Source organism: Raphanus sativus, chromosome 2 (genome assembly GCF_000801105.2).
Source record: "Raphanus sativus cultivar WK10039 chromosome 2, ASM80110v3, whole genome shotgun sequence".
In the NCBI taxonomy this organism is placed as follows: domain Eukaryota; kingdom Viridiplantae; phylum Streptophyta; class Magnoliopsida; order Brassicales; family Brassicaceae; genus Raphanus; species Raphanus sativus.
This window is the reverse complement of record NC_079512.1, coordinates 26,356,127-26,367,843: the sequence shown is the minus strand read 5'-3', so window position 1 is coordinate 26,367,843 and position 11,717 is coordinate 26,356,127. Positions and strand designations below refer to the sequence as shown.

Sequence of the window (11,717 nt, the reverse complement as noted above, 5' to 3'; positions counted from 1 at the left end):
AAAAAACTGTATAATGAGGTTGGAAACAGAGTTTTGGTATGAAGTTCATATGACTATGCTTTGTTTCTCTGGTTTAGTGTTTAGTGAGAAGAAGAAGGGTTTGAAACTGAGTATTCCCCTAGCATCTCAGTACAAGTCGTCCCTGAGATTAGGTAAACCTTGTCAATTTAGTATAAAGTCTTGTCAATTGTCTTGCTATATGTGTTTTGATGATATTTGTTATATGATAATGAAGGTAAAAGTCACCTAAAGCCCTCTAGTGATCAAGACGATCCAACTCCAAGCGGTGGCTCCAAGAATTTGTTTGTGCGCCTTGCATCTGATGCTGCCACATGGAACAAAAAAGACAAGATCGCATATGATAATTGGATCAAGTTTGAGAGCACCATCCGCAAGCTAAGTGCTGAAGAAGAAGAATACTTTGTAAGTGATATGCTTTATAGTGTTTAACTTTTAATTTATTTCTATGTGCTCTAATTCTCTTTGCTTTTTCATCTTCTTATTCTGTGAAGTAGAAATAGGCTAAAGAGGATGCCATCTCGTCTCATGAAAAGGGGATAAAAAACTCTTGATCCACAATAATATTTTACTTCTTGTAAAATGAAACAGTTGGTATCAAACTTTATATAGTACTCTTTTTGTTGTTTGTTTGAGTGTTGAATACAATGAGAATTGTGCTTGATACTGGTAAATGATTCTTTAGTGTGTTAACATTTATATAAGTTAGATAATTTCATAATGCTAGTGAGTGTAGCTGAAGCGTGGAACACGGCAAGAAATCGAATTGCAAAAGTGCTCTCAGAATCTGCGGATATTGAGATTGGTCGGGAGGTGTTGAAGGTTTTTATAACTCTTTGGTTTTGGATATCGGTCTGAGGACCTTGGCTCAAGGGTGCAAGAGACTGGTGAACCTTGAGCTTGTATACGTTACAGAGACAATGCACCCAACTTGAGAAAGATTTTTCAAGAAAAGAACTTGAATTGCACAATCTAGAAAACTCAATCGTTGCTGCTGAAACCAAAAGCTTCACCTCCCTCAAGTGTTAATGAACTTCGTCTAGAAATAATGGTTAGTTTTATTGATGGAAACCACTATCCACCACCCCCCATAGCGTCATTCCTTAAGCTCACAATGCTCTTAAAATTTCTCATAACTCTCGAGAAGAGAAGAGATAGAGGAGAAGGAATCCTTATTTTCTTCCAAAATGTTGTTCTACTGGTTGAAATTTGAGGAAAGTAATAGATAAAAGCCCTCCTCCATATATAATGTGTCTTGACTTGAGAGTGAGAGATAGCTGCTTTGGATCCAGACTATTCAGCTTAGTCCTGAGAGTGAGATATCTTTATACAGAGCAAAGCAAACTATTCGGTTTTAGTTCAGTGAAACTGTATTCATTACTATAGTAAGGGTGTTGATAGTTAAGAAGAAAATGAATTGTGTTGTGGGATGGTTGAGTGGGTCTAAGGCGCCAGCCTCAAATTCTGACCTTGGAGAGATGGCGTGGGTTCCAAGCCTACTTCTGACATCAATTTATTTTTCCATTAAATAAGTTTTTTATTCGACTAGTTATGTCATTTTATTCGAACCGACTGAACCCAGATTTATTAACTCGGGCCGATTTGATCTACACTTAAAACCCGACTAGATCATGATCCGCGCGACTGCGCGGATTCCATTTTTGTTTTAACATATAACATATATTCTATAGTAGTTAATATAATTTGGAGTTTGTCTAATTTTATATTGTAGTTTTAAATAATTTTGAGTTTGTCCAATTCTATATTGTGTAGTTTAATATAATTGTGAGTTTCTCAGTTTCGTAGTATAGATGTAGGGTGAAAACAATAATCTAATATTAACCAATACAATTTAGACTAACATAACTGAAGTCTTTATTATGATATTAATAAAATAGTTATAATTTATACAATAGATAAACAAAAATATTTATGAGAAAAAACTAACAAAGATTAACCGTGCTGATCTATAAATGTTTTATATTTGGTTAAATAATTTAAATGAAATTGTACTAATCCAAAAAAATAGTTTCAAATTTTTTTATTAATAAAATAGTATTTTGAATTTATATGCAAAAAGTTCAATACGAAAATGACTAATGTGTTTTTTATAAATTTAAATGCTTACAATGTTTCTGTTTTATACTTATTCACAATATAAATATTATGGCCCATAAAGTAATTTTTATTGTAAATATCTATGTTTTGATATGTAATTAATAAGCCGTAACAGCAATTGTCCAAGAAAAAATTAAAGATGTTATATTTTATTTTCCTTTTCTTTGCTATATATAAGGAAATATATTCTAGTTATTGCATATCTAAGGTAAATCCGTCCCTTTAAATTATAGAATGTTCAATGTTATACTTATATTATTTGAGTATCAAGAAATATATATTCTGATATCTGTATCCAGCAATTTAAAATTTAAAATTAATCAATAACTGGTTAAAGACTTGTTAATGACTCGCAGTCGACTAAAGAAGATGTATAATATAATGCAAAAAATTATAGTTGTTTATGAATAGATGTATAATATAATGTACAGAAGTATAATATAATATAGAAAAAAATCATAGTTGTTTACGAATAAATGTATAATATAATGTCCAGTATTATAATATAATGTATAATGTATGCAAAAAAATTATAGTTGTTTACGGATAGATGTATAACATAATGTCTAGAAGTATAATATAATGTATAAAAATAATAGTTGTTTACGAATAGATTTTAAAATTGTATTCCCACTCAATGTATAATAATAGAGAGAATGGTTTTTTTTTTACGAATAGATGTATAATATAATGTATAGTGTCAATAGAGTAAAATTATTATACATCGAGTGTAAGATGCCATATAGTTGGTTGATATTTAGTTATTTAAGGAAAGATTTAAATGAAATGTTAAGTTATAAATAATAATGTGATGTCCAACTTAAAAATCCACCTAGAGGAAGTTGTAATGTTTCTGTTTTAATAAGATAGATGTTTTACCTGAACCTAAATCGAAAATTCCGGTTTGTTTACTGAATCATAATTTTTGAACCAAACCGACCTAAAAGAAAAAAAAAGGAGACGGCTAAATTTGTGAAATATTCTTCTCTACGTTATGCACCCAACTTGAGAAAGATTTGTCAAGGAAGGAACTTGAATTGCACAATCCGAAAAAAAAAACTCAATCGCTGCTGCTGAAACCAAAAGCTTCACCTCTCTCAAGTGTTGATGAACTTCGTCTTGAAATAATGGTTAGTTTTATTTTATTGATTGAAGCCACTTCATTATTGTCATTTTTCCACTCCATTGTATTGTATCACATTCCTTAAGCACTGTGCTCTTTTTTTTTTTGTATTTCTCAGAACTCTCGAGAAGAGATAGAGGAGAAGGAATCCTTACTTGAAAAGCTCCAAGACTGCTTGACTAAAGGCTAATTAACTTATAACTGCATATGAAAACTTTATCGGTATGTTGGCAGATACATTTTATTTTATCTGCCCTCCGGTCTACGTACATGCTTTCCGCCGCAATCTCACTGCCCTCCGGTACATTTACAAATTGTTGTTCGAACAATCGGACTCAATATGAAAAGTGAATACGTCAGCAGTTTAGGTCAATTTTCTTTTTTTGAAAAGGAGGTCTAATAGCTACTAGTTAGATTGGTTCGCCTACTGCTTTCTTTCTTTCACTTTCTCAGCGTTCTTGTCTTGGACTCATCAGGTTTAGTTTCAGTTTTTTCACAAATCTGCACCACGAGTATAGTCTGTATAGAGAGGGTGATCTATGATAGAGGCATGTTTTCATGTTGCTTTTGTGTGCATTTACTTTCCATCTTGTGGGATTAAGATCACATATTAAAAGGTAGCTAGTGACATAGACTAATAGGAATCTTTTGCGTTCACAAGAGGAAGAGAAAAGATAAACACATATAATGAAAAAGGGTCCAATATAAGGGACTAGTACTGGACCATGAAAACGATTAAGGTTTTAAAAAATTTGTAAAGAAAACATGGAAAATTCAAATGGAAACACACAATAAATTAAAGGGTGGGTTACAACTTTTCGGTAAAAATTTTGAAAACAAAACATATAATAAAGGGGTTACAACAATTAATTAGGCGATGTAGATGTGAATTTTGAGAGCGAGGAGGAAGACGCAGACAAGGGAGAAGTAGAGAAGGGAATGCACGATAACGGAGACAGCACTTGTCTGAAAATTACCAAACTCAACGTATCTTTGTCGTCCAGGCAACTGAAACAGAAGTCCTGGCGTGAGCATCACGAAGAGTATCACCGTCACTAGCACCGGTCCCCAATCCGACATTTTCTTCTTCTTCTTCTTTTCTCTGTTGGATGTTTGTGATGCTTGCTTGAACGAATACGACATGGTAGAGAAATGAGAGAGCTGTTTTATAGTAAAGAGAGAAAGAGAGAAATGTGAAGGAAGGTGGGTCGGAGAGTTCATTCATGAAGCTACAGTGGATTCTCTTCTTTTTGTGAGGCGTTTTCTTGTGAATCAGGTTTCGGTTTTTTGGGGAATTGTAATATGTTCTCTTTACCAAACTAAGCAAAAATGTGAAAATACATAAAAGGTAGAGATGATGTTCAAAGTATCTGTGAAATATCTTGAAGGCATATGCACAGCATAATCACGCCCTTGAACTGGAATAGTGATACATTGATGGTATTGGTACAAATCCTGACTACCACAAAACCTAGTCTACTAGTATAATACATTTTTCTAATAAATGTTTCACCAGTCGTAAATCTTTTTACTATAATCAAACTGATTACCAAAATAGTCTGATTGTTTGTTCATTGAGAACTCATATATACACACTCCTATCGAATTTGAAACTAAGTAATCATACACAATGGGATACTAATATATAGTCTAGAGATAATCTAATTTATTAACTCCAAATCTCCAAGAGAAAAATTATATTGTCTTAGGATATTTGATTCTCTTATTTGGCCATGACTTGGCTTACGTAAATAATAACAACAAAGAAGATAATGTAGAATGGAACTCAAAACATGAAGACAAACTAATTACTTGGCTTTTTTCCCTCACAGACTGATGAATCAATCAGACTGAAAACCCTTTAATGATATTAAAACTTTACAGGGAGAATAGAAAATGCGATTTAGATATACCAACGAAAAACATTATGTAATAGTTTGAAAGTATTAATCAATTTTAAACTGGTGGTCGGTATAGTTTCCAATCAGCTGTCGCTGAGAAGCATTTGAATATACATATAAACAACAAACAACAAACAACAAACAACAAACAACAAAAAGACGAGTATTATTAGAAGAAAACAGAAACATGTGTGTCAAATTTCGACTTTGCTTCCACTAAAAGTCAGTGTTCTCATCAGCTACAAGTCCAAGAAAAAGAAGCCTGAGCTTCATGAAATTTTTATTATTTTGGTAATAAATGGATTTTCTAACATAACTTTTGAAATTTCTTCTTTTTTTTTGGGTCAACCTTTTGAACTTTTGAAATTTCTTATCAAAAATTTCCTAATAAGATAAGAAGTAATAAAGACCCTTTGGTGTTTTCGTGGACGTTAGATTTATTTGGAAAAGTAATTTAAAAACTGGTGTAAATCAATCAAGTCTTGTCTAGATATACTATATAGAGTTCGAGGGGCAAAAAGGGAATAATCAGAAGTTGTAGAACACTCTTGAGCTTCTACTATAAAACCATGTTTGTGGACAGTCTTCTCACTATGTCCTTGTCCACTAGATAGATTTTGCAAAGATGAGAAGAAGAGAGAGAAGTGAGATGGTGAAGATGACGCTACTTATGATGGTGGTTATGATGTCGTCAATGTTGATGACGATGGTTGACTCTTCTAGAACAGTCCAACGAGCCCGTGACGACTCGGAGATCTTAAGAAGACATTTGCTAGCTAATGGCCTCGGCGTCACTCCTCCCATGGGGTATGTGCCTCTCTCGCGCTCTCTGTGAGACATGTCTCTTTTGTGTTCTCTTGATGATGTCTGAATGAAGTTCGGTTATAATGATTTGCAGGTGGAACAGCTGGAACCATTTCAACTGTAACATTAACGAAAAAGTCATCAAAGAAACTGGTTAGCTTTTTCAATTTTTATTTTTTATATGTAGTATTCTCTGTCTTCTAACCAAATCGTTAATCATATTTCTGTAACAGCTGATGCTTTGGTTACCACTGGCCTCTCTAAGCTCGGTTACAACTATGTTAACATCGGTAATGACTCTCTATATACATTCATTGTATAATAACTCTCACGTTGTTCGATTAATGTTTGCTTTGTTCCTCAGATGATTGCTGGGCTGAACTTGCTCGTGACAAAAAGGTAATTTGTCCTCTCTTGTTACTGAAATTCGCTAGATTTTTTTTTATCTTTCTTCAACTCTGTGGTTCCAGGGGAAACTGGTGCCCAAGAAGTCAACGTTCCCTTCTGGTATTAAAGCGCTTGCGGATTATGTACACAGCAAGGGTCTTAAGCTCGGGATTTACTCTGATGCAGGGTACCACTATTCTCGCTTTTACTTCGCTATCATACGCATTGGCCTCATCATTATTTTTTTTGGTTTTACAGGTATTTGACATGCAGCAAAACCATGCCTGGCTCTCTAGGCTATGAGGAGAAAGATGCCAAGACATTTGCAGAATGGGTACTTTTGTGTGTTTTCTGACATTTTCTTCGTGAAGTGAAAAAATATGAGACAGTAAGTAGTAACAATGCCTTGGTTTGAACTTCAGGGAATAGATTACTTGAAGTATGACAACTGCAACCACGATGGCTCGAGACCAACGGTCAGGTATCCAGTTATGACACGCGCTCTGATGAAATCTGGCCGCCCCATCTTTCACTCCTTGTGCGAATGGTATCAAATCATGTCCCCTTTCATTGTGTTGATGATTCCATGTATCCGTGGAAGATTTAAAGACTTTTGAATTGGTTTTCTTCTCAGGGGGGACATGCATCCAGCTCTATGGGGAGCTCCAATAGGCAACAGTTGGAGAACTACTAATGACATCAGTGATAACTGGTCTAGGTAGAGAAGAATAAAAGAAAAAAAAATAACAGATGGTGAGATGTTTCATGAATAAAACCGCTGAAAACTCCTGATGTTTTTTTTTGTCCTTGTACAGTATGATATCAATTGCAGACATGAACGAAATCTATGCTGAGCATGCAAGGCCTGGTGGCTGGAACGGTAGTGTAATGATATCAGCTTATGCGTTTTTGCAAATTTTGTGGATGGGTTATGATAGAGTGTTGTTGGTTGTAGATCCGGATATGCTTGAAGTGGGTAATGGAGGGATGACTAAAGACGAGTACATAGTCCATTTCAGCATATGGGCGATCTCAAAGGCTCCTCTTCTACTTGGCTGTGACATAAGAAACATGAACAAAGAGACTATGGAGATTGTGGCAAACAAGGAGGTCATTGCTATTAATCAAGGTATACTTAAATTACTGTTTCAGCCATCGTTATGATATTTGAGTATATATATGACAGACAAATAAAATGTTTATTGTAGATCCACATGGTGTTCAGGCCAAGAAAGCTAGAATGGAAGGTGATATCCAAGTTTGGGCAGGACCATTGTCAGGTTACAGAGTAGCTTTGCTACTGTTGAACCGTGGACCAAAACGATCTGACATTGCTGCTTTTTGGGATGATATTGAAATCCCTGCAAATAGCATTGTTGAAGCCAGAGATCTATGGGAGGTAATACACATACATAAACCAAACACCATTTAATAAAAAAAAAAATCAAGTGTTTTTGTTTTCTGATGAATACGTTTTTGTTGTGATATGAGAACAGCACAAGACATTGAAGCAAAAGTTTGTAGGGAAGTTGACGGCAACAGTTGATTCTCATGCTTGCAAGTTGTATATTCTCAAACCTGTTGCATGATGTAATATCCAATTGTTCTGTTAAAAACAATAACTGTTCGTATCAATAAAGTGTTACCACGTTATTCTTAAATTTTGAAACGAAATATGTATCTGTATAGTGATGAACTCTTTGCTTTTTTTTTGGCGTAAGACACAAGTCAAATTAAGTGTGTTGGTCCACTTGAAGGATTCTGGACCCTCAGTGGCTTTATATATGTTGATATATAGATGTGCTCTTATTAAACTAAATCATGTTTAGTGATTTCAATATATATATAGATCAAAAGAGTACCAAGATTACTATCTATTTGGTTCGGCAACTTTTAACCTAAATATGAACAGGTTGTGAGATGTATTTACAGTAGTTGAAGTCTAAAAAAATATGTAAAGAATTTGTATATATGTCACATTCTGTTACATAAATATATATTTATCGTTTTGCAAAGCATGATAATAGTATCAAATATCATACTGAGAAAGCACACCCACTTTTTAATATACCACTAAAACAATGGTCACTGACAATGACATGTGGAACCAAAGTTTGGCCTCACAAGTGCAACATCACACATCAATTCCTAGTGGTTCAACTTTGACAAATTTGTAATATAGGTATATTATATCAGCATGTGTGATTGCATAATATGTAACTATATTAAATATAATAATGTATTTGGTACAAAATTATTCGATTGTGTCTACTAGAGTCCAATGCGATCATGACATTGGAAAAAACTAACCATTTTTATTGAAACGCGTGAAGGATTATGTTTCTGTGTTTTGGATCTAAATGGCATTAATCAGGTCACAACCTAAAGTGGATTTGCCGCTGACAAAATATGTACTCCGTAGCCGATGATTAACGAATAATAAAAAGCTAAAATTAAAAGTGGTAAACGTAAACGACCCACTTGCTAATTGCTATGCAGGCAACTAGGACAGTCACAGTGTCTGTGTGTGTCCTGTATACATATAATATTTAGAGAGAGATCTCTTTCTTTCTCAAAGTCTGTCTTGTTATTATAACCATTGAAGGAAACAAGCAAAGAAACTTTGATCAAGCATCAATGGTTCTTCTTGGTCTCTTCTTACGGATCATTACTCTCACTCTGAGTCTGACTCTGACTCTGACTCAGCTCGTTGATGGGTTTCAGAGTCGAGTGCTGATGAACAATGGACTTGCGCTCTCTCCTCAAATGGGGTTTGATCCTCTTCATTTGTTTTTCATTTTCTTGACTCGCAAGTTACTTACCTCTTATGATTTTACTTTCTTATCTTCAGATGGAATAGCTGGAATCATTTCCAGTGTAACATCAATGAAACTCTCATTAAACAAACCGGTGACTACTCTTTCTATTATTTAACGATAAATCTGATACAAGATTGGTAGGTTATTTAAAATAATTTCTCTGCAGCTGATGCAATGGTTTCAAGTGGTCTCTCAGCAAGAGGTTACAAGTATATCAACATAGGTAAAACTAAGAAGACCATTTTTTAGTGTTTCTTACTCTGTTTTTTTTTCCTCGTCTCTCTGTTTCCTTATTGTCTACTTTTTTGTCTCTGTGTTTATAGATGATTGTTGGGGTGAACTTAAGAGAGATGCTCAGGTTAAAGAACACACAAAAAGAAGAATGTTTCTGTTTGTTTTTTAATAACAAAACTGATATGTGTTTCTTGATGTATTTGACAGGGAAACTTGGCTGCCAAAGTATCAACGTTCCCTTCAGGAGTGAAAGCGTTATCAGATTATGTTCATAGCAAAGGCCTTAAGCTTGGGATCTACTCTGATGCTGGGTATATATATACAAGAGAATGTTGCATAGTTGATATTTTTCTGTTTATCTTATTTTTTTTGGATTTCTAGGACTTTTACCTGCAGCCAAACCATGCCAGGTTCACTAGGGCATGAAGAACAAGATGCCAAAACATTTGCCTTATGGGTATGTATATATATCCTATAATCTGAGCTCAAGTCCCAAACCTTGAAGGTCTTGTTGTTATGGTGTCACAGGGGATTGATTACTTGAAGTATGATAACTGCTTTAACACAGGGACAAGTCCAAAAGAAAGATACCCAAAGATGAGCAAAGCTCTAATGAATTCAGGAAGATCTATATTCTTCTCTTTGTGTGAATGGTAAGAAGCAAAATATAAGTTAAAAGGATTTTTCTTCAGACAACTTCTGTGTGTGATGATGAAACTGAGTTGCAAGTGCAGGGGACAAGAGGATCCAGCAACTTGGGCGGGAGATATTGGTAACAGTTGGAGAACAACAGGAGATATCAAAGACAATTGGAAGAGGTTTCTCTTCTTTAATGGACCTTTTTTTTTGCAACCTTAATGAAACAAGAACTTGGAGATGAATCCTATTTTTGTGTGTGCGCTTAATTATTAGCATGACAACGATAGCAGATCAGAATGATCGATGGGCATCTTACGCAAGACCAGGATCATGGAACGGTAAATAGTTTCTTCTTTTTTTTAACCAACAGTTGTGACTTGTGAGTGTAATAGCGGTAAAACTGAAACAGATCCAGACATGCTCGAAGTGGGAAATGGAGGCATGACTAGAGAAGAGTACCGATCACATTTCAGCATATGGGCATTGGCAAAAGTATATGATGATTGAATGTTTGTTTACCTGAAACCCCTAAACATAGTATGAATGTTTTTGGCTTGTGTTCTCTGTTGCAACTTGCAGGCTCCTCTGCTGATTGGGTGCGATCTTAGATCGATGGATAAAGTCACCTTTGAGTTGCTTAGCAACAAAGAGGTGATTGCTGTTAATCAAGGTAACTAATTATCAAAACCAAGTTCTTAGAGACTTTAGAATCTCTCATTTAGAATCCAAAAGTGGTAAGAGCGTTGGATGTTTATGTTCAGACAAACTTGGAATTCAGGGAAAAAAAGTCAAGAAAGATGGTGATCTTGAGGTATTATACTTATGCACATAATAAATACGAACAATATGAACACATAAACATAACTTATATGGTGCAATGCAGGTATGGGCAGGTCCACTAAGCAAGAAACGAGTAGCAGTCATCCTATGGAACAGGGGATTATTACCTGCAAACATCACAGCTCGATGGGAAGACATCGGCCTCCATTCATCAGCTATTGTTAATGCTCATGACTTGTGGACGGTAAATTATGAATATACAAACCATGGAATCTCATTATGAATTACTATTTACTCACACCTGAAACCTAATCATGAAAACTTTGACGAATGAAGCATTCAACACACTCAGGTGTTAGAAAACAACTCTCTGCCCCAGTAGAGCCTCATGCCTGCAAAATGTATACTCTCACCAGACGCAAAGCTTAAGATGCTGTTCTTCTACAGCTAGAGTCAATCAAGTGAAACTGATCCCTAGCAAACTCTGAAGATTGTAACAATTATCTCCCAAGTCAATCGATGTATTTACTATGCCGGATATGAGATGCCAGCATCATAAATGATCAATTCAAATAACATTAATAATAAAATGTGATCAAGCTTGGAATGTATCCATAAATACAGAGTGTGTTCTATGTCATGAGGTTCAAGAGACTTGTCAACATCTCCTTTTTAGCTGCCCATACTCTTTTATAGTTTGGGAGTCTCTGGTTAAGACCTTAAGGGGTTACTAAAAGAGAAGTTCACTGCGGTGTGGAACGATATTGTGGTTTTGATATCTGGTTCGAGTTATCCACCTACGAAAATGTTCCTCATCAGATATTTTCTCCAAGCTGCGGTTCATGCAATAAAACAAAGCCATGGCTTCTCATGAACTTTAGAAGAAACATTTCA

The 11,717-nt window shown here is 34.9% G+C and overlaps 3 protein-coding genes across 3 annotated transcripts; 2 read left to right on the top strand and 1 right to left on the bottom strand.

The window, feature by feature from the left end:
* Nucleotides 1–4,027: 4,027 nt before the first annotated feature.
* On the bottom strand, nt 4,028–4,620 carry LOC108841273 (uncharacterized). The gene has a single exon (XM_018614045.2). The coding sequence runs from the start codon at nt 4,478–4,480 to the stop codon at nt 4,130–4,132; it is 351 nt and encodes a 116-aa protein (XP_018469547.2). The 5' UTR covers nt 4,481–4,620; the 3' UTR covers nt 4,028–4,129.
* A 1,081-nt stretch (nt 4,621–5,701) lies between these two features.
* Nucleotides 5,702–8,025, top strand: LOC108828891 (alpha-galactosidase 1). The gene is made up of 12 exons (XM_018602557.2): nt 5,702–5,967; nt 6,059–6,117; nt 6,198–6,254; nt 6,329–6,363; nt 6,435–6,538; nt 6,610–6,685; nt 6,774–6,898; nt 6,986–7,069; nt 7,167–7,231; nt 7,307–7,480; nt 7,560–7,750; nt 7,848–8,025. The coding sequence occupies exons 1-12, from the start codon at nt 5,786–5,788 to the stop codon at nt 7,938–7,940; spliced, it is 1,245 nt and encodes a 414-aa protein (XP_018458059.1). The 5' UTR covers nt 5,702–5,785; the 3' UTR covers nt 7,941–8,025.
* Nucleotides 8,026–8,851: 826 nt separating this feature from the next.
* Nucleotides 8,852–11,479, top strand: LOC108828759 (alpha-galactosidase 2). Its single transcript, XM_018602526.2, has 14 exons — nt 8,852–9,122; nt 9,203–9,261; nt 9,337–9,393; nt 9,494–9,528; nt 9,612–9,715; nt 9,786–9,861; nt 9,933–10,057; nt 10,139–10,222; nt 10,317–10,381; nt 10,453–10,535; nt 10,623–10,713; nt 10,805–10,854; nt 10,927–11,067; nt 11,160–11,479. The coding sequence occupies exons 1-14, from the start codon at nt 8,989–8,991 to the stop codon at nt 11,250–11,252; spliced, it is 1,197 nt and encodes a 398-aa protein (XP_018458028.2). The 5' UTR covers nt 8,852–8,988; the 3' UTR covers nt 11,253–11,479.
* Nucleotides 11,480–11,717: the final 238 nt, after the last annotated feature.